The sequence below is a fragment of the Thamnophis sirtalis genome, unplaced genomic scaffold (assembly GCF_051295495.1).
Source record: "Thamnophis sirtalis isolate CommonGarterSnake01/CBP01778 unplaced genomic scaffold, rThaSir2_p1.2 scaffold_4, whole genome shotgun sequence".
Classification (NCBI taxonomy): domain Eukaryota; kingdom Metazoa; phylum Chordata; class Lepidosauria; order Squamata; family Natricidae; genus Thamnophis; species Thamnophis sirtalis.
Window position 1 is genome coordinate 100015752 of NW_028261384.1, and position 19686 is coordinate 100035437.

The window sequence follows — 19686 nt, forward strand, 5'->3', positions numbered from 1 at the left end:
AGTTGACTTGATCTGAAATAAGTTTTGCAATTTGGTACCAAGGCATGTCTAACCAAATCTTTGGCAATATACCGGTATAATGTACCCATAATAAGTTGTTTTGCATCTCTCCTTCCTCCAAACACCTGAATCCACCTTCTGTAATTGTGAATGTTGAAAAAAAATTAAAATGTAATGGACACTGACAATGTTAATTTAAAAAGTACTTATCACCAGTTATTGCTTCAACTACTTCTAGATTGACTATTTTAAAATGTGCAAAAGTAAGATCCTCAAAAGGAGATGATTTTTTTAAAAAAAAAAGATCTTCACATTAAAAGACTGATTTTTTTTTAAATGGGGCTGATCAAAGCATTATCAAATTAGTCTTTTTAGTTGCCTTTGATCTGATTTTCTTCATAAGTGATGGAAAATATCAAGTGGATTTCCTGATCAGTTTTAACCCTTTCCCCCTCCTTTTAAATTGAAAGATAATTGGTAGCAATCTACTTGATTATTACTTGATTTTAGGCAAGGAAAAATGACTGAACAGGCCTATGGGCTGAAAGCTGGTCTGCAGCTTGTTATACCTTATATTGGATTTTATGCAGACAGGCAATAGCCACTACATGTCAGAATAGGTTGATTGATTGCCACATCCCCAACCTTGTGCCCAGGGCATTCTACCACTAGTAAGCATGTATGCCACAAGTATGCAACAGTTATAGGATAAGGATCCATTTGGCCTTTAATAATCTTATTCTGAAGGCTGTATTTTAACAATTGGGGAGGATAAAATGTCAGCCTAAGTAAAATTAAAATGTACTTATTAAACACACGTTTTAATCCTTTTTCCTCCCATTTTTCCTCCCATCCCACTAAGGGTACTGTTCAGAAACAGTGTTTGGATAGGTTCTGTGAAAGAGAGGGACATACAGCTGAGAGCCTCCCATAGAATCTCATTTATGAAAATTGCATTGATATTAAAATCACTCCTTTATCTATACAATCTTGTCTCTTTCTATCCACCTGAGAGTTTTCATTTTAGAACAATTGAGACTGAATGACAAAGCAGCGTGGAAAGTTTGTGGATTCTGACTTTTGGATAGGAGTGTAGTGTGAAGCTCTTTCTGGGTTCTTTGTTGTGGAAGAACGGATTGTGTAGGTGATTATTAGGCAGGGCAGGGACAAGGAAAATTCAGATCCAAATCCTCATTCAGCAGCAAACCAATCAAGGACAACAAGGACTTTCCAATCTGTCATCAGCTGTCAACCTTGATATTGATGTTGAAATGGAGATTGGAGAGAAATCATCTAAGATGATGGAAGTCTCATGCTGGCTGGGTAATTCTGGAAGTCCACAATCTTAAGTTTGCCAAAACTAAGAAATCTCTATTGATTTATAGGTGAACTATAAATGCAATAAATAAACACATTCAGTTTGCATTGTAGTATTTTTGACTGCAGAGGCAGTCCACAGCAGGATTGTGGAAACAAACAAAACGCACCATCCCCCCCCCCCCCCGGTTAGTCGGAAGATGCTGATCAATTTTCTGCCGCTCACGATGGAAACGGGGACCGGCGGTGTGAGGGGACCCGATCACATCCATTCAAGTAATAAGCGCCGCTCGCCCTTGGAGGGGAAGGCAGAACCGAGGGGCGGGACTTAAAAACTCTCCCCAGCCAATGGAAGAGGAGCCGTTTGTCTTTCTTTTAATAGGGGGCAGATCGAGAGCGCAGTTTTTTGAGGCAAAGAGGATGGATTGGCGGAGTAGCGAAGAAGTGATTAGTGCAGGAAAAGCTCCGCCGAGTCTTCGGAAAAGTCCTAAGGAAGAAATCCAGCGCGACTAACTGTGATCTTGACTCTGCCGTTGCCACTATCAACCGGATCTTGACGCAGCAAAGTCGCGAAAGTTTCCTCTCTCTCTCTCTCCAAACACCCCGTTAAACGATAGCGGAGCAAGTCAGGATTTTAAGAAGACGCAGCCGTGCAATTGACTAACTGGCCTCGGTGCTGTTGCAATTGACCGGAAAAGTGTGAAGAAGGCGAGCGCTGATGCGCCTTTTCCAGTCTCGATGAAACTCTGAGCGCTGCAGCGGTTCCTCCGGGCTTTCGACTTTCTCTCCTCTCCATCTCAAAACTTTTGTTTTGCTCTCCTCTCCCTCCCCGCTTCCCACCTGCTGCCGCTCCGAGCCGCGAATCTGTCCCGCGAGTCTTTTTCTTCAATGGGCGCCTTGGATTCACTCACCGGAGGACCTGCCAATCCGACCGCCGCTGCCCTCACCATGCTGAACGGGGCAGAGAGCCAAAACTTTGCCAAGGAGCCTCCGGACCTCCAGGGAACCACGACCAAAGACACGGGCGGTGGGGGCGAGCTGAAATTGGGAGCCCCCCAGGACCGCTTCTACTATCCCGATCCCCCCTTGCAGGAAGGCGGCTGCAACTTAGGGCTGGCCTATGGAAGTCCAATGGTGCAAAGCGCATTTGCGGGGACCGACTCGGCTTCTTCGAGCAGGTTTTTGGGGCCGGCAGCGAACAACTGCTCTTCCTACCGAGCTCAGCCTCCCCCGCCTATCCCAGCATCAACTGTCCCCGCCGGGAATCCTGGCTTCTCGGTCTCAGCTAGCGATCTCTACCCCAGCGCCGGGGATCTGTATGCCAGCGCGCCCGCCGGAGAAGGCTGCTACTCGACAGCGGTCCAGCACGTGTTCTCACGGGCTCCTCTCTATCCCGTGCCGGGCTATCAGATCTCCGGAAAGACCCAGGTGGTCCTCAACAATTACCCGCTCTGGGCCAAGTTCCACAAGCATCAGACGGAAATGATCATTACCAAGCAGGGCAGGTGAGCCATGCGAGGAGACGCCACGGCAGCCCGGCAATTGGCTGGGGCTGGGCCGCGGGGGGCGAAGGGCAAACGGATCTGGGGCTTCGAGAAGGGGACAAGTGGGGGTCCAGCCGCGAAGGAGGAGGAGGGGGGAAGGGGAAAGACCCGCGTTTCTCTTTCCACGTTTGCTGAGAACTTTTATCCCAAACGGAAGAGGAGCCGGGATGGGGAAAGTCTAGTCTCTTACAGGCACCAGCTGTCTGTGCGTGCGTTTGGCTGCAAAAACAGGTGGTTGGCTTGGCAATTTCTCTCTAGGGCTCGCTGGGCAGGGACCCCGAGGACGGTCCTGCTAATCTACCCATATTTTTGTAACCGAGGGAGAACCAATCAGACTATCCAGCTGGCTTATTTCGGGGCGGGGAGGGGGGGGAGAGAACATTAAGATAAACATTTAAATATTTCAAGGGTGAACTCCTTTCCCATTTGCAGGATCCCATCAGTTTAGATGCTTATCATTCTGGAAGAATCTGTGCTTCCTGTAGAAACTTTTCCTAAACCTTAGTTATATGGGAAAGTTGTTTTCCAGGAACCTGATGACCTCTAGATAGATGGTCAGAAACTTTATTTATATTCTTCCACTATCCCCCTCCCCATGAAACATATGTATTCAGGCTTAATTTACAATATTACATTGGAAACGTTGCTACCAAGTTTTCGAAAGGCAAATTTGATGTGACTCATCCGCATGAACAGCTGCCTAGCAGAATGGATAAAAGGTTAACTAATGTTACTGGTCTGCTGGGACCCCAAATAATTTTGTATCCACAAGTAGTAACTGACACTGATTTTCTATTATTTCTGTTTATTTACAGAATAACTAAGAAAGCAAGAAAGTGTGTAACTTTTATTTATTTATTATTTTTATTTTAACAAGCAATAGCGTAATGGAAACTAAAAAGGGGTACAAAAAGACATTTTGGTTCTAAGAAGAATATGATTTAGATGGCTTAGATTTTTTTTTTAATAAGTAATATGTGTTGAATTTCAAAATTTTTCCCTCATCAGAACTTCTCAAATTGAAAAATAGTATAAAAGCTATGCTATTTAAAAAAAGCATGTAGGCTGCGGGAACAAAATACCTGTGTATGCGTTTAAACAGTTCTCTTTTGCTTTTTATGGGATGTAATTTTTAAAATCAATTTCAACTAATACTTGATACTCAATTGAAGGTTTAATTAATGCTCTTGATAGTTTAATTCCTAGTTACAGATTTCTTTCTCTCTATTTCAGGGCATTTTATGCTAGTTAAAAAAAGAAAGCTTTAGCTGATTAATCAGTGAGACCAATTTTAATGAGTGTCACTAAGAGTTAGAGGCACATCTGTTTATGTTTGTTTTCATGAGGCTATTTTAGTTCTGGTATGCTACTGTAAGAGGGAATTAAAATGAGATTAAAAATGAAATGTGGATTTATAGAGATATTATTAAAGATGCCCTTATCTTATATATTCACTTATCTTAAATGGTGCTCTTATTTCTTAATTTGAGAATTACCTTATACTTCCTTCAATAACCAAAATGTTTATGTTAAAAAAGAAATCACATTACTTTAGTAATCTATTGATTATAATTAGAAATTGTATTATTATATCTAATTATCTGGGAAGGAACACAACTTAATTAAATAAGGTGACTTTTGAACAGAAATATGTAGGACCATTTTGTAAATGAATTAATAATGATCAGATAATAAAAAACAGGTTAACTGGATTGATCACATAGTCTAGAAAAATGTTACTGATAACAGCACTGAAACTCTATTAAACCAAAGAATGTGGGCACGTTAAGTGTTGGATTCTCCACATTAAATATAAAGAAAAAGAAGGAATATCAGGATGTCTTAGAAGTTTCAAACACGTAGCAGAAATAATACATAGTTATGGGACCACTCATATCAGACATAGCATTGCAAATACAGAGAAAAATCAAAAGTATAAAAATGCAAAGAACAAATGTCACAATACATTTCTTATAGTTGAGAAGCATGTTATTTCACATGTGGGATCTTAATTAAATTTGGGCAATCACTTCTCTATTGACCACCTTTTTTGAAATATTATTTAGTTGTCCATAGTTGGATGCAATTATTTATAAGCTATTTTGAACTATTTTGATGTTAGTAGCTTTATCCTCAAAACTCGGAGTAAGTGATGCAACTTAAACAATGGCTACTTAAAAAAAATGTAATCTTCAAAATGATGGAGAAAGTCTATGAATTGACCAAAAATTCTTAAATCACCAAATCCTAATTTACAAAGTTCTAGTTTGTTCATTTTCCCACTTGACATAATAAGTGTTCAAGTTGCTTTCTTGTGGTGCTTGTGGGCACATATTTGTCAAAACACCTTTATAAATCGTGGTTAAACAGGCAATTAACCAGTGATCTCCCAGCACAGTGTTAGGAAAATATATGTTTTTTTCTCATGTGAATATGTCAGCTGGCTTTTCAGCTGAGTCAGAAAAAAGATCAAATTTGATTCTTAAGATATACCAGCAGTTTGATTTTACAGAGAACAAGGACACAGGACAATATAAACAATAAAAAGCCAAGTATTTACGATTACTTTATTTGAACTTGATTATGAAGAGAGAAAGTTAGTTTAGCCTTCTGATTTGTTTTCTAATTGCCACATGGACCCTTTGTAGAATTTATTTCTTTAATCCTGAGGAACTACAGAACTAATGAAGGATGTACTGCCACAAATCTCTTTTTCTAGAAACGAAGCTGTGAACATATTAACACATGAACCTACCTATCTCACACCATTCCTCATATTTTCTCCAGGCAATTCACTGTCATATTAGGAAATCTTTACGATTTTATCATTGCCATTTTTTGCCCTCTTCTCTCTGCTCATTTCTGCTCAAATTCCTCTCAACTGAGCTGCAGTACCCAAGGACCTACCTGTAGCAGAGACGGAGGAAAGGGAAGGAGAAACATCTCACTACACAGCTTAAACATGCCAACCAGGTCTCTTCAGTTTCTTTCTCTTCTCTTCTGAGAAGGTATGAAAATAAAGAGTACAGTTATGGATTTCCATGCTTATCACTACACTTTTCTTCTCCTACATACCAACTTATTCCAGAGTTTGTCTTAAATTGTATAGTGATCAATCCTAAGGAGAGATTGAAAATTAGGAGAAAGAAATGACATGGAAAGATGTCAAGATTCATAGACCAACAAGGTCTTCATTGCAAGGCAATTTATGCCACAAAGCCACACAGGATACAATAGAAGATGATGTTGTCTCCTCCGGCCTTCGGAAAGAGGACCAGGGCTTTAAAAAGTATTGATTTTCTGCAATTGAAAGATCTTTAAAGTGAAGATCTAAAAGTTTCAATTATCTTACTGAAGAAAAATTCTCGCCTCAAATTCACACTTATATAGGAAATGTGGCTATTGAAGTTGAAGAGTTCACATTCAAAGATGAATCTGCCTTTAGATCCTGAACTTTTTACTCATTCTGCTCCCAAATTACCTTATTTTTCAGAGTATAAGATGCACCTTTTTCCCTCATAAAAGAGGCTGAAAATCTGGATGCATCTTATACACTGAATACAAGCATTTTGGCCTCCCGAAACCCCGCCCCTTCACCAAAATGGCCATGTTTAGCCTTTAGGAAGGCTTCCAGAGTACTCCTTGGGTCTGGAGAGGACAGAAATGAGTGAAAAATGGGCCATTTTTTGCTCAATTTCTGCCCCCCCCACCCCCCAGGAACACTCTATAAACCTCCTAAAGGCTATGTATGGTTTTTTTTTACATAAAACGGGCCATTTGTGCTCATTTTTGGGAGGGGCACCCCCACCCCGCAGGAGCACCCTAAAAACCTCCTAAAGGCTATTCATGCCCTTTTTTGGGGAAAAAAAACCCAGGCCAATTTTTGCAAAAACAGGCCCATTTTTAGGAGGTCTGCAGAGTGCAAAAAACTTTGTTTTAATTTGCCTCTTCAAAATCTTGGTGCATCTTATACTCTGGTGCATCTTATACTCTGAAAAATATAGAATATATAAAATGTCTTGGCATTATTATTTAAAGAATGATAGAGTTGGAAGAGACCTTGGAGGTCTTATGGTCCAAACCCCTGCTTGAGCAGGGGCCCCTATACCATCCCGACAAATGGCTGCCCAATCTTTTCTTAAAACTTCCAATGTTGGAGAACTACAGCTATTGGAGGTAAAACATCCCACTGATTAATTGTCCTCACTATCTCTGTCATGACTTTGACTTCATCTCATTCACAACCATGACTGAGGCAGACTTAAGTCATCCTAAGTAATCTCTCCCAGCCCGTTGAAGGTTTGTCAGCGACTTCGTTGTGAAGAAGTTAGGGGATTGCATGACTTGAAACAGAGACACAATAGATTGGAAATGAAGACAGCAAATTCTATGCTCCTTGCGGTTTCAAATGCGGCTAAATTCTAATTTAGGAACATGGAAAAAGTCTATACAAAAGTTGTCGCCTTGGGCAGTTACTTGGCCGCTACAACAGCAAACTCATTCTACCTATTTATTTATATAATTTTAAATTTTAAAATATTGATTTGTATATATTGTCTTTTTAACTTTGTTGTATGCTGCTCAGAATCTTTTGATTGTGAAATTGATAGTTTGTCCAATTTAGATAGTTGTCTGTCTAACTAGCAAAACTCTGGCTGGGAACAAAAATATGGATGTACTGCAAGGAGGGTATCTTCAAGATATATTTTTTCTTCTTAATTTTATAAGGCTACCAGATCAGAGCAGCAAAACTCTGACAAATCATTAGAGGGCAGCAAAGACTCTGGCCACTGGATGATACTTGAGGCCTACTGATATGAGGCCTACTCAAATAATGGAATATTATTTGTCCTTAAAACAGAATTCCAACCAGAAGATAATTTAGATGAAATTCTCCCAATTGGTGTCTTGCATTTATTTAGTTAAAAATTAGCAATGGGTATGTCTGAATGGCTTTTCTTGCATTGTTGGGCTAGTCAATAAATAAAAGGCTATCTAGTAATTCCTGATATCCGCCATCACCATCATGCCATTGTGTTTAGTTTTTAGAAATTGGAAGTAAAATGGAGGAAATAATTTCCTATGCAAAAATGCTGTTTGCGCCTGTGTATAAGGCAAAGATCACACAGGAAAAAAAAACTCTGAATAAACCAGAAAAAAATGTCTCCTTTGAAATACAGACTTGACAAGTGGTTGGGGGGGGGGGGAGAAATATGGTGCTGAACATATCAGAATTGTATCATTATTGTTGCATTTTCAGTCAGATGTTTGGGCATTTTTATTCACCTTTCCAGTTGTTCTCAAGGACCTGGGAAAGGTAGGTACTGTTTGATAGTCTTCAAGGTATTGTAGCATGATGTAAGCTATTCCAAGTAAAACTGCCTTTTGCAACTGACTGATGGTGATTTTATCAATGCCGATGGTGTTCATTTCTAGATGTTTTGCAATTGCACTCAATGGTCCCATTGCTATTGGTATGATCCATGCTGCACTTGTCATAATTATTCTATTTCTACTTATAACTCTTTGTATTTTGTAATTTTCTTCAATTCTTTTGCTTCCATTCTGCTATCTCCAAATATTACGGTGTCTACTATCCATTTTTTTGACTTTCTAATCAACAGTTGTTAACTTTGGGGTGTGGTATGGCAGTTGCTTGTCTGTTTGAATTCTAAGGTCCAAAATTCACTGGACTTTAGAATTTTGGCTTTTTTATTTTCTAATACTTTTGTGGTCCCATCAGTTCTTTCATGCAAGTCAATGTACTTTTCACAGATAATCCAATGCATTGTTATTACTTTTTTGTCATGCCGTTGTTTGTGGTAAGCTTGCATAATATTCTTGCAGACGCTAACTAGATAGTCCACTGTTTCTTCAGCTTCTTTGCCCATCTTCTCAACTCTAGCTTTATAAGTATCTATTAAAGCTTGGTCTTGTGCAACAAAAAATATCACTCTCTCTCTTTCTTCAACTTTCCTGCTATTAGCCATCACTAGTGTTGTTATTTATTTGTCTATTTGTCCATTAATTAAATTTATATGGCGCCCATCTCACAGAAAATGTTCTTGTCTGCTTTGTCTGCAAGGTTTTTTATGTATTGGCCGTGTAATAATTTGCTTTGTCATCCTGTTCTTCATTTGGTTTTTCTTGTAGGCTAATTGGTCTCTTTGTTGTTTAGTAAGCCTTCTTTGTAATATGAATTCAGTGCATCTTCTTCACTGTTAGATATTCTTCCAATGCCCTGTTTCTTCTTCAACTGTCTGAAGTGTACTTCCCCACTTTGGCTTGTTGGTAAGTAGATCTGTCGCTGTGGGACTAATGCATCATTCATTGTCCTTATTTTTATTATGTGTAATTATAATATTATTATATATTAATGCATTATTATTTCATTTCATGAATGGCATCAATAAGTAAAGAAGAAACGTTTATTTTTTTCCCCCTAACTTTTAGTTCTACTTTTGTTTTGAGCAATTCTCTTTGCGCGTCAACCAAGAACGTGATCCGGTTATGCCTAGTAAACTTATTCAGAATGAGCTATTGGAATATGGAAATGATCAGCTCAACAGAATGCAGGTTGTTTAGGTTGCCTCAATCTGGCACCATCTGGATGGGTTACTACTCTCAGAATTCCTAGAAGTACATTGGTCTGGAATAGCATCTGACTGGAAAGTTTTGAGAATGATTATTGATTAGGATAATGTTTTGCCGTGTTTATGGCTTCACTAGATGAAGGGCCATTTCTGAGCATAATAATTTAATGAGCTGCTACCCACTTTAAAACTACTGCATAGTTTGTATATACTACCTTCTTCCACAAGATTGTTTCTTCCACACGTGTTTGCTTATTCAGTAAAATAATTTTCTGAGACTTTATTATGAATAGTTCATTTAGAAATAGTAGCAAGAGGAAGAGAATTGTTAGTGATAGCACTCTGCTTTCCCTCCTCAATACCTGGTGTGTCACTTTTGGGAGGCAGGATAAATAGCTCTATTTAGGCAACTAGCTATTATTTTTTAAATTTTATTTCCTGCTTGTTTATTATTATTCTATTATTAGTTGTGTTTTTCCAAAAAGAAGACCAGGTCTTATTTTCTTTTGGGCCCCAAAATAAGCACTAGGGCTTATTTTTGGAAGTTTTTTTCCATGTGCGGGAGGCGCGGCTCAGGGAGGATGAAAAACAGGCCTACCAGAAATTTGGGAAATTTCTGGCCTCCAAAGGGCCTCCAGAGCCTGGGGAGGCTGTTTTCACCCTCGCAGAGACTTGAGAAAAGCCTCAGGAGCCTGGGGATGGCAAAAATTTTGCCCCCCCCCCCACCATGGTGCAGGTGGCTGACTAGGCCATGCCCACAATGTCCACACCCATCCAGCAACCAGATAGAGAACCTACCTGGCTAAATTTTTTGAAGCAGGGGGGCACAAGGTGCACTAGTGCCACCGCCATGAGGTGTGGGGATGGAGCTGTCCCACATGCCCTGCGCCCGCTTACCTCAGGGCCCCTTAGCCAAGCCCCCATGCCCCGACACCTGCCTCACCTTATGGTAGTGGCTCCAGCAGCCATGTCCAGCAGGATCCCATGTGGGCACTAACCCACTTCTGCTTCCTTGTGGTTGCAACAGGGCAGGAGACTGTGGCTGCCCCGGCCCTTTGGAACGAGCTCCCCATGGAGATTTGGACCCTCTCCACCCTTCAGGCCTTCCGGATGGCTGTGAAGACCTGGCTGTCCCAGCAAGCCTGGGGTTGAGTCCCCCCCCCCTACTCGAATCTGCTGTGTCTGTTGTGCTTTTAAACTGTTTGTATTGTCTGATTGTCTTTGTCTTATTTTTTGTAATTTCCCCTCCCTTGGCTTTGTTCAGCCGCCCTGAGTCCCTTCGGCGAATAGGGCGGCCTACAAATTGAATAAAATCCAAATCCAAAATCCAAAAGTGTAACTGCTAAATAAAATTTTTTGAAAAATATTCAGGATTCACTTTTTCCCACTCATAAATAATTATTGTTCAGTTTTTCTCATGCATATAAGTACACTATCACATACAAGAGCTTTCCGGAAATAATTCGCCCCAACATAATTTTTTAAAAATTGCTACTGATCAGAGCAAACTTATCATTCAATGAAGTTGATAAAAGCATTTATTTATATTGCAACATTAACTCAATTAACTGCATTCTTTTTGTAAATAAAGGAAATAGAATCCTGGATGCATTGTTTTATGTAGCAAAATTAAACTATTTTTAATAGCAGTATTTAAAAAAAAACCTAGAAGCATAGAATTTAAATCACCTCTGGAAAAGTGTTGAAATAGTTTTAACTGGGACCTGCCTTTTAGTTTGAAACACCATATGGGATTTCACTCTCACTCAAAAGTCTGCTTTCTATATATGCAAACTAATACTTTTTAATTAAATTCATAGATTAAATTTTTAGGTTAATTGATTATTAATTAATAAACACATAGTAAAGAATTGAAATTTAATAATGATTAATTGATAGAGGATGACTTTTTGAACACGGGATAGTGTTGCAGCTGTTAGCACACTGTACCTACATGTTATTTTACTTATTGCCATGTCTTTTAAAATGTATACATTTGTAAGATTTGAAGAGTAAAAACAGTTCTGAAACTTTGTCATTTCTTCCTGAAGCTAATATTTTATGATGGGTAAGGAAAGGTGAGGAAATGAAACTCAAGATGTAATGTTGTGGATTTTATTATTAAGCATGTAAAATTTACTGAGTTTCCTGCCCCCATTCATTAAGATTTTCCATGACATCATGCTATATTCCTTCTCAGATTGAAAAATAAACTAAAATTTGCAAACATATAAGGGATGGCAGAAATAATAAAGATAAGTGATGCCAAACTGGAGTTAAATGGCTGTACAGTAGTATTGAGTATTAGCAGATTGTAACTCTGAATACTTTAACTGTTTAAAAAAAAGCACGTATGCTTATTAAAATATAGCATTTCAGGGAGAGGGTTCATTTGTGTCTCTCTAATGTACCATTTAAAACCATTCATTTAATGATTCTTCGAAGCTGCGAAAAAAGTGGCTTATGATTGGTTTTCACGCTTAGCTCTGTCGCAGCATTCCCACGGTCATGTGACACAACTTGACTTGGCAACTGGCATATATTTAAGACAGAGTCAGGTGATCATCCATTTGTAACTTTCCCTGCTATTTTCCAAAAAGCAGAGTAAATGGGGGAAGCCAGATTTGCTTATGACCCCACAATTCACTTAACAACTGCAATGATTCATTTAATAACTGTGGCAAAAAAGACATAAAATAAGGTAAAACTCACTTAACAACTGCCTTGCTTAGCAACAGAAATTTGAGCTCAATTGTGGCTGTAAGTTTGAGTATTTGAGTATTTGAGTATTTATTAATACTTATAGGCCGCCCTTTTCCCTGAGGGGACTCAGGGCGGCTTACATAAAATGAGGGGGGGGTATACAGACAATAGACACAAACAATACATAGAAGTAAAATAGTAAGCAACATTCATTCATCATTCGGGTGGGGACAGTTATCTTTGTCCCCAGGCCTGACGGGCTAGCCAGGTCTTAAGGGCTGTGCGGAAGGTCTGGACGTTGGTGAGGGTACGAATCTCCACGGGGAGATCGTTCCAAAGGGTCGGAGCTACTACTGAAAAGGCTCTCCTCCGTGTAGTTGCCAGTCGGCACTGACTGGCAGATGGAACTCGGAGGAGGCCTAATCTATGTGATCTAATTGGTCGCAGGGAGGTAATTGGCAGGAGGCGGTCTCTCAAGTACGCAGACCCACTACCATGAAGGGCTTTATGAGTGACAAGTAGCACCTTGAAGCGCACCCGGAGATCAACAGGTAGCCAGCGCAGCTCGCGGAGGATAGGTGTTATGTGGGTGAACCGAGGTGCACCCACAATCACTCGCGCGGCTGCGTTCTGGACCAGCTGAAGTCGCCGGATGCTCTTCAAGGGCAGCCCCATGTAGAGCACATTGCAGTATTCCAGCCTAGAGGTCACAAGGGCCCGAGTGACTGTTGTGAGGGCCTCCCGGTTCAGGTAGGGTCGCAACTGGCGCACCAGGCGAACCTGGGCAAATGCCCCCCTGGTCACAGCCGTCAGATGGTGGTCAAAAGTCAGCTGTAGATCCAGGAGGACTCCCAAGTTGCGGACCCTCTCTGAGGGGTATAAAATTTGACCCCCCAGCCTGAGCGATGGAACACTGATCGAATTATTGGGAGGAAAACACAACAGTTGAGGACTACCTGTACTTTTTTAGCGTGAAAAATTAAACCCATTGAAAATTCATATTTTCCGTCTCTTCTCCTTGACTGCAAGAATAGCTGCATTTACACATTACTGTGAATGGGTAAGTATCTGATTCGGGAAAATTGTCCTTTTGTAGAAGAACAAATATCACTTCCCAATTATTGATTTAAAGTGTTACTCCTTTATGAGAGGAAGTAAAAATGTGTAAATACAGCCATCCATATATTTTTCCTATGTGGTTTTTCCTATCAATTGAACAGACCCCTCTACAACTTCTGAAATAAAATTTATTTATTTATTTATTTATTTACTATACTCATATACTGCTGTTATTTCAATTGGCTCCTGATCCAGTCTTGGAATTCATTAAAGGTTACAAATAAGAAGAGCATAGAAATCTGTAAAGATGATGTAAGATCCACCGCTGGCAAAGTGGTGGGTCAAGGGTGGAGAGAGGACCTTGGAGGAAAGGGATAAGAAATGATGAAAGCCTGAAAAATCAATGATCCTATACAGTTAATGAAGCCTGTTAGAATGTATCAAAATATAACAATGCTTAATTGTAATAATTCCAGGGGTTGAATTCAAACATTTTAGCAACCGGTTTTCTGCCCGGTAGCTATGTGTGCGTTGCCATGGTGGGTGTGGCCTACTCAGCCTCCTACACCACAGCAGGCAGGCAAGGGCATTTTCAGCTTGTCCAGAATGCAGCCGCGCGAGCGATCGTGGGTGCACCTCGGTTCACCCACGTAACACCTATCCTCCGCGAGCTGCACTGGCTGCCTATTGGTGTCCGGATACGCTTCAAGGCGCTAGTCGTCACTTATAAAGCCCTTCATGGTATTGGACCTGGGTACTTGAGAGACTGCCTGCTGCCAATTACCTCCTCTAGACCGATTAGATCCCACAGATTAGGCCTCCTCCGAATTCCATCTGCCGGCCAGTGTCAACTGGCGACTACCCGGAGGAGAGCCTTCTCTGTGGCCGCTCCGACCCTCTGGAACGAACTCCCTGTGGAGATTCGAACCCTCACCACCCTCCAGACCTTCCGCAAAGCCCTTAAAACCTGGCTATTCCGACAGGCCTGGGGCTAAAAAGCTTCTACCCCCTTCTCGAATGGTATGACTCTTGTGTGTTTTAAATTATGTATTGTTGCGTGTCATTTTAATTTTTGTCTGCATCCCTCTCCCTTGGTTGAGTTGTGAGCTGCCCTGAGTCCCCTTCGGGGGAAAAGGGCAGCATATAAATAAAATAAACATTCAACATTCAACATTCATCCTTCCCAGGCTCCGGAGCCTTTCTTTCAGCCTCTGGGAGGGTAAAAACAGCCTCCCTTGGGCTCCAGAGGCCTTCCAGAGGCTGGAAAGCAAGGGTGGGTTCCTACCGGTCCTTGCCAATCCTTGCGGACCGGTTGGTCGGTGAACCTGGAAGTAATTAACTTCCAGGAATGCCGTTACCGGTCCTGGTCCCTGTCGCTACAAAGCGCCCTTGTCGACAAGGCAGCGCGACCCACTCGGCATGTAGAAACAGCAAAAGAAGGAACAGGAGAGGAGTCCAAGCAGGGCTTTTCAAACAGCCGAACTCCTGTCCCTTCTTTTGCTGTTTGAACAAGCCGTGCGGGTTGCACTCCCTTGTCCTGGCTGCCCCGCTGCCTGTGTGCGCCTATGTTTTCCAAGGCATGGAGCGATTCCGGAGCCCATCCGTCACCCCCATGGAAAACATAAGCACGCACACACAGCCTGCACAATTACAGCCCTGGAGAATGGAGACTCTCGGAAGGAAGCCAGAGGCAGCAGGGCAGCTGGGTCCCTCACCCTCAGAGGGAGGAAGGGCAGTTGGGAGAGGGGCTTTGGTCCTGCTGCCTCTGGTGGAGGAAGCTTTACTGGACTGCAGCGAAGATTCCATCCCTCATCCCGCCATTGGTCTTGGGATGTTCTGCGGAGCCCCCCAGGGAAGAACGCTGCTGCCAGGTACTTTTAACCATATATTTTGCCCTCATGTCTGCAGAATGCTGCAAAAACCATGAATAAAGGCCAGTTGTTGAGTGTTTCAAATGTGATTGGAACACTCAACAAGGTGACCACAGTATGTGTGTGTGTGTCTGTTTCTGTGTCTATGTGTGTGTGTGTGATAGAGACAGACAGACAGACAGAGGCACAGAGAGATAGAGGGAATGAGAGAGAGACACAGACACAGAGGGAGGGAGGAGAGAGATACACAGAGAGAGAAAAGAGTGAGACAGACAGACAGACACAGAGAGAGAATCACATAGAGAGACACAGAGGGAGGGAGGGAGGGAGGGAGAGAGAGAGGCAAAGACACACACACACAGAGACACAGACACACACAGACTCACACAGAGAGAAAGAGAAAGAAAGGAAGAAAGAAATAAATAAAAAAAGAAAGAAAAAGTGAGAGAGATGAAAGAAAAAAAGAAAAAAGGGACAGAGAGACAAAAGGAAGCAAAGAAAGAAAAAGAGAGAGAGAGAGAGAAAACACATGGCCGGCAAGCCACTCCCACCAGGTCACATGGCCGGCAAGCCACTCCCACAAAGGAGGCCACACCCACAGAGTAGGTTCGAAAAAAATTTGAAACCCACCACTGCCGGAAAGGGGCCCATTTCCAGACTTATGGAACTTCCAGGAGTCCCATTTTTCACCCTCACAGAGCCTCCTCATGGACCCTGCACTTACCTGGCATCCAAAATGGGCCACGTGGAGACTCCGGGGAGGGGAGGGGTGGGCGGGGCCAGCCAGTCCTTGCAACTACCAGTTCAGTGAACTGATTGAATCACACCCCTGAATAATTCTACTAAATACTAATATCCATTTAATATCATTTAAAATAACTGTGCAATAGCTTGATGTACAGAAAATATAATTAGGGTGTAGCATAAAATGTCCACCCAGAATGTCACTTGGCTTGTAACTCATGTATCAAAAACTATCTTGAGAACCAGGGTGGTGTAGTGATTAAAATGCTAGACTACCACACATTCAAATAAGCAAATAAGTTCCCTGGGTGATTTGAGGCCAGTCATTCTTTCTCAGTCTAGCTATTTCACTTTTGTCTGAGTGGCTTGGATCAATAGAAGTCTGTATGCCATCTTCAGTTCCTGAATTGAAGGTGGGATATAAATGTAAACAAGAAATAACTAAATAACAAAATGTTTTACCAAAACAAGATATAGCCACCGTGAGGACAATGTGTTGAAGTAAATACAGTTGAGATGATCTTTTTCTCCATTTTGGTAAAACTTTTCTTCTTGTATCACACTAAAAATTGCAAACCCATGGCAATTTCTGAATAGATTTTGTGAGACGTACAGTAATGGGTTGCTAACCAGTTTACTACCAGTTTGTCAGTGGTGGGTTCCGGATCCCGTTCCAACCGGTACGGTTAGAACGGGCCTGGCATTGCCCACATGGGCACTCACGGTGTGCTCACACATGTATGCAGTGTGCGCATGAGTCCGACCTGCTTCCACAAGCCTCCGCAACACTCCAGCTGCTTGGCAAAGCATCACGCAGATGCTGTACGCGCCATATCCGTGCGCGGAAGCGCCAAAGGCTTAAAGGACAGGTAAGGAGCTCAGGTGCGGGGGGTCGGCTCTCTGGAGCACCATACTGGAACAGTACCCAGTGCTTCGGGTAGGGTCTGCTATGCCCATACCGAGGCTTACCGCCTGCAACCTACCACTGCATTTCGTTCATGCTTGCATGCGTGCACAACTCTTCTACGCATGTGCAGAAGCTTCTAGGTGGGTGGACAGAGCCTCCTACCACCACCACTACTAGTTCGGCCAAACTGTGCCAAACCGGGAGCAACTCACCACTGGGGACGTTGTTTTGCTGGGGGACAGCATTTAAGTTTTCAGACTGCAAAACAATAGTTTGATTGTTTTCTTTAAGAACATTGTCATGGATAAAAAGGGAGAAGAACATAAGAAGGCCCAGAAATTGGAAAGGCAACACGAGTCATTTTTTATTATATGCCCTGGAAAACTTAGTTTGGAAATCTTTAAACTAAGTTTTAAAACCAGAAGTAAAATAATAATAAAGAAAAAGTGGAGTGCAAAATTTAATTCAGTTAAATTAATCCCATTTCTTTCCTGAAATGCTCTTGTTCTACATTCCTAATAAAATAATTTTTTAAAATGTATAACTAAATCAAGGCAACACCATGAGTATGTAAATCATAGCAATGTTATGATCAGAGAAATACAATTGACAGAATGGATTTTATGGATTGCAAATAAAAATTACAGAAGTTCATAGAAAACTTAATAAAAAATTGTAATTATCTATGGAGATTCTCAATCATCCAGCTATGGTTCTCTGAAAGGCACTTTTCAAAAGGCAACTGGACTTCCCCCCCCCCTTGAAAACATTTAGCATCTTCTGAAGAAATTAAGAAGCTTCTTGGATGAGAAGTGAAACATCTTCAAGGAAAAAAAAACCCAAAGAAAGTTGAGCTGTGTTTTGAAAAGCACCTTTAGGATATAACTTTATAATCCAACATAGACTCAGCTAACTAGGCTCCCTATCATCATCATCATTATCAGCAGCAGCAGCAGCAGCAAGCATTAGTAGCTAGCACAAGTGCTGATGGTGGACCTGTTCTGCCCACCCCCCACCCCCTACATCTCTCTGGATGAATATTTGGGCTTTGTGGACCCTACCTACTCCTTCTTTTTCACAGGAGATACCATTCAGCACCTTCACCCATATCATCCTAGTTTCCATGCTTGGCCTTAGATGGAAGGAAAGTGATTTGCAAACAGGACTGCTCTATTGTCTTCCTTTTCTTATTGTTTGATAATAAGGAAAGGTGGTCAGCTGCATTTTGTTGCTGTGATGTTGAAAGGAATATTTCAAAGCATTGTTTCCATGCGTCCATTGCCTATGCGAATAATAAGAAATGCAAGAGAAAAGGAGAAGCAGTGGAGAGAAAGATACAAACAGGAAAAAAGGGAGGAATATTGAGAAAAGGGACAGCAATATAAGGCCATTGGTCCAGATAATACTTTTCAGCCTTGTCAGAAAAGTGCCTTGGCCTGACAATCACTTGTTTAAACAGTGTGTTATTTGCAATGTAGTAGCTTATATATTTCCTTTAATGTGCAGTCTAATATAATACCAACAAGGTTTCTCTTTTCTGCCATATTATAGTTTTGCAAGGAAGTCTATTGTTGTAGGCTACTTATTTGCCAGTATAGCTGACCTCCCAAATGCTTTTGGGGTTCTGAGCCTATAATGCCTGTTTTCCATACTCCTTTATGTTAAACTGGAATTTTTGATATAGCAATAGCAATAGCACTTAGACTTATATACCACTTCACAATGCTTTACAGCCCTCTCTAAGCCATTTACAGAGTCAGCATATTGCTCTCAACAATCTGGGTCCTCAGTTTACCCACCTCGGAAGGATGGAAAGCTGAGTCAATCTTGAACCGATGAGAATTGAACTGCCAAACTGCAACCAGCAGCAGTCAGCAGAAGAAGCCTGCAGTACTGCATTCTAACCACTGCATCACCACGCAGGGGTGGGTTTCAACCGGTTCGCGGCGGTCCCTGCGAACCGGTTGGTCGCCGAACCCGGAAGTAAGTAACTTCCGGGAACGGCGAAGGCCCCCCCTGCGCCCGCGCGCGCCCGCGCGCCCGCTCCTTACCCGGTTTTGATGAATTCTGCGCTTCCACGCATGCGCAGGACGCATACAGCGCCTGCGCGATCCTCCAGGAGCAGCTGGAGCATCGCACAGATGCTAGTACGCACGCGTGTGCGAGGACGCCGCGCACGTGCGCGAGGACGCCGCCGGCCTCGTTCCAACCGAACCAGTTGGAACGGGGCGAGAAACCCACCCCTGTCACCACGGCTCATATTTTATGTTTGTTATATAATGCCAAAATTGTTTTCTGATGAACTCAATAGAGCAGTGATGATGAACCTTTCAACACTGACTGACGAAAAGGGAGCACTTCGTCTGCGCTTGTCTGTGCCGTGACCAGAAAGAGGAGCTGGCCAGGGGGCATGCGCATGCCGGAAAATGAACTTCTGGTTTATGGTGCACACATGCGCACTGGCCAGCAAGTGTCCTGGTTACTGCTGCGCAAATGCACGCATCAATCACTGGCCAGCGTGCATGTTCACGCTGGAAAATGGAAGACTAGCCCTTCCGGTTTCTGGTGCTGCTGCGTGTACAAAGGCCAGCTGATCGTCGCGTATGCATGCGCGCCAGAAACCTGCAGAGGAACAGATGCTGCCCTGTGTGCCAGGTGACATGGCTCCGTGTGGCACTTTGGGCACACATGCCATAGGTTCACTATCACGGCAATAGAGCAACTGGGGTTTATTTTTCAGAATGAAAGAAAACTGACATAGCAGCTTGATCTTAGAATTTTAGAGTTGTCTTGGACTTTGAAAAGTATGGAGTTCACTAAGGAATCCTGCAAACAGGTAGTACCTTGGTGTGGGCAGCCACATCATCCATTTATACAGAAAAGAGCTTTAAATTATATATTCAGCCTTAAGCTGTGGAACTTCCGTCTGTAAACTGTCTAGAAATAAA

General features: G+C 42.1%; 1 protein-coding gene across 1 annotated transcript in view; it reads left to right on the forward strand.

The window, feature by feature from the left end:
- Positions 1 to 1825: 1825 nt before the first annotated feature.
- The window catches only part of TBX21 (T-box transcription factor 21), a 53121-nt gene continuing 35260 nt past the window's right edge, over positions 1826 to 19686 (forward strand). Inside the window, exon 1 of the mRNA XM_014057826.2 lies at positions 1826 to 2822. Within this exon, the coding sequence (XP_013913301.1) occupies positions 2206 to 2822 (617 nt within the window). The 5' untranslated portion in view covers positions 1826 to 2205. The remainder of the gene's footprint in view (positions 2823 to 19686) is intronic.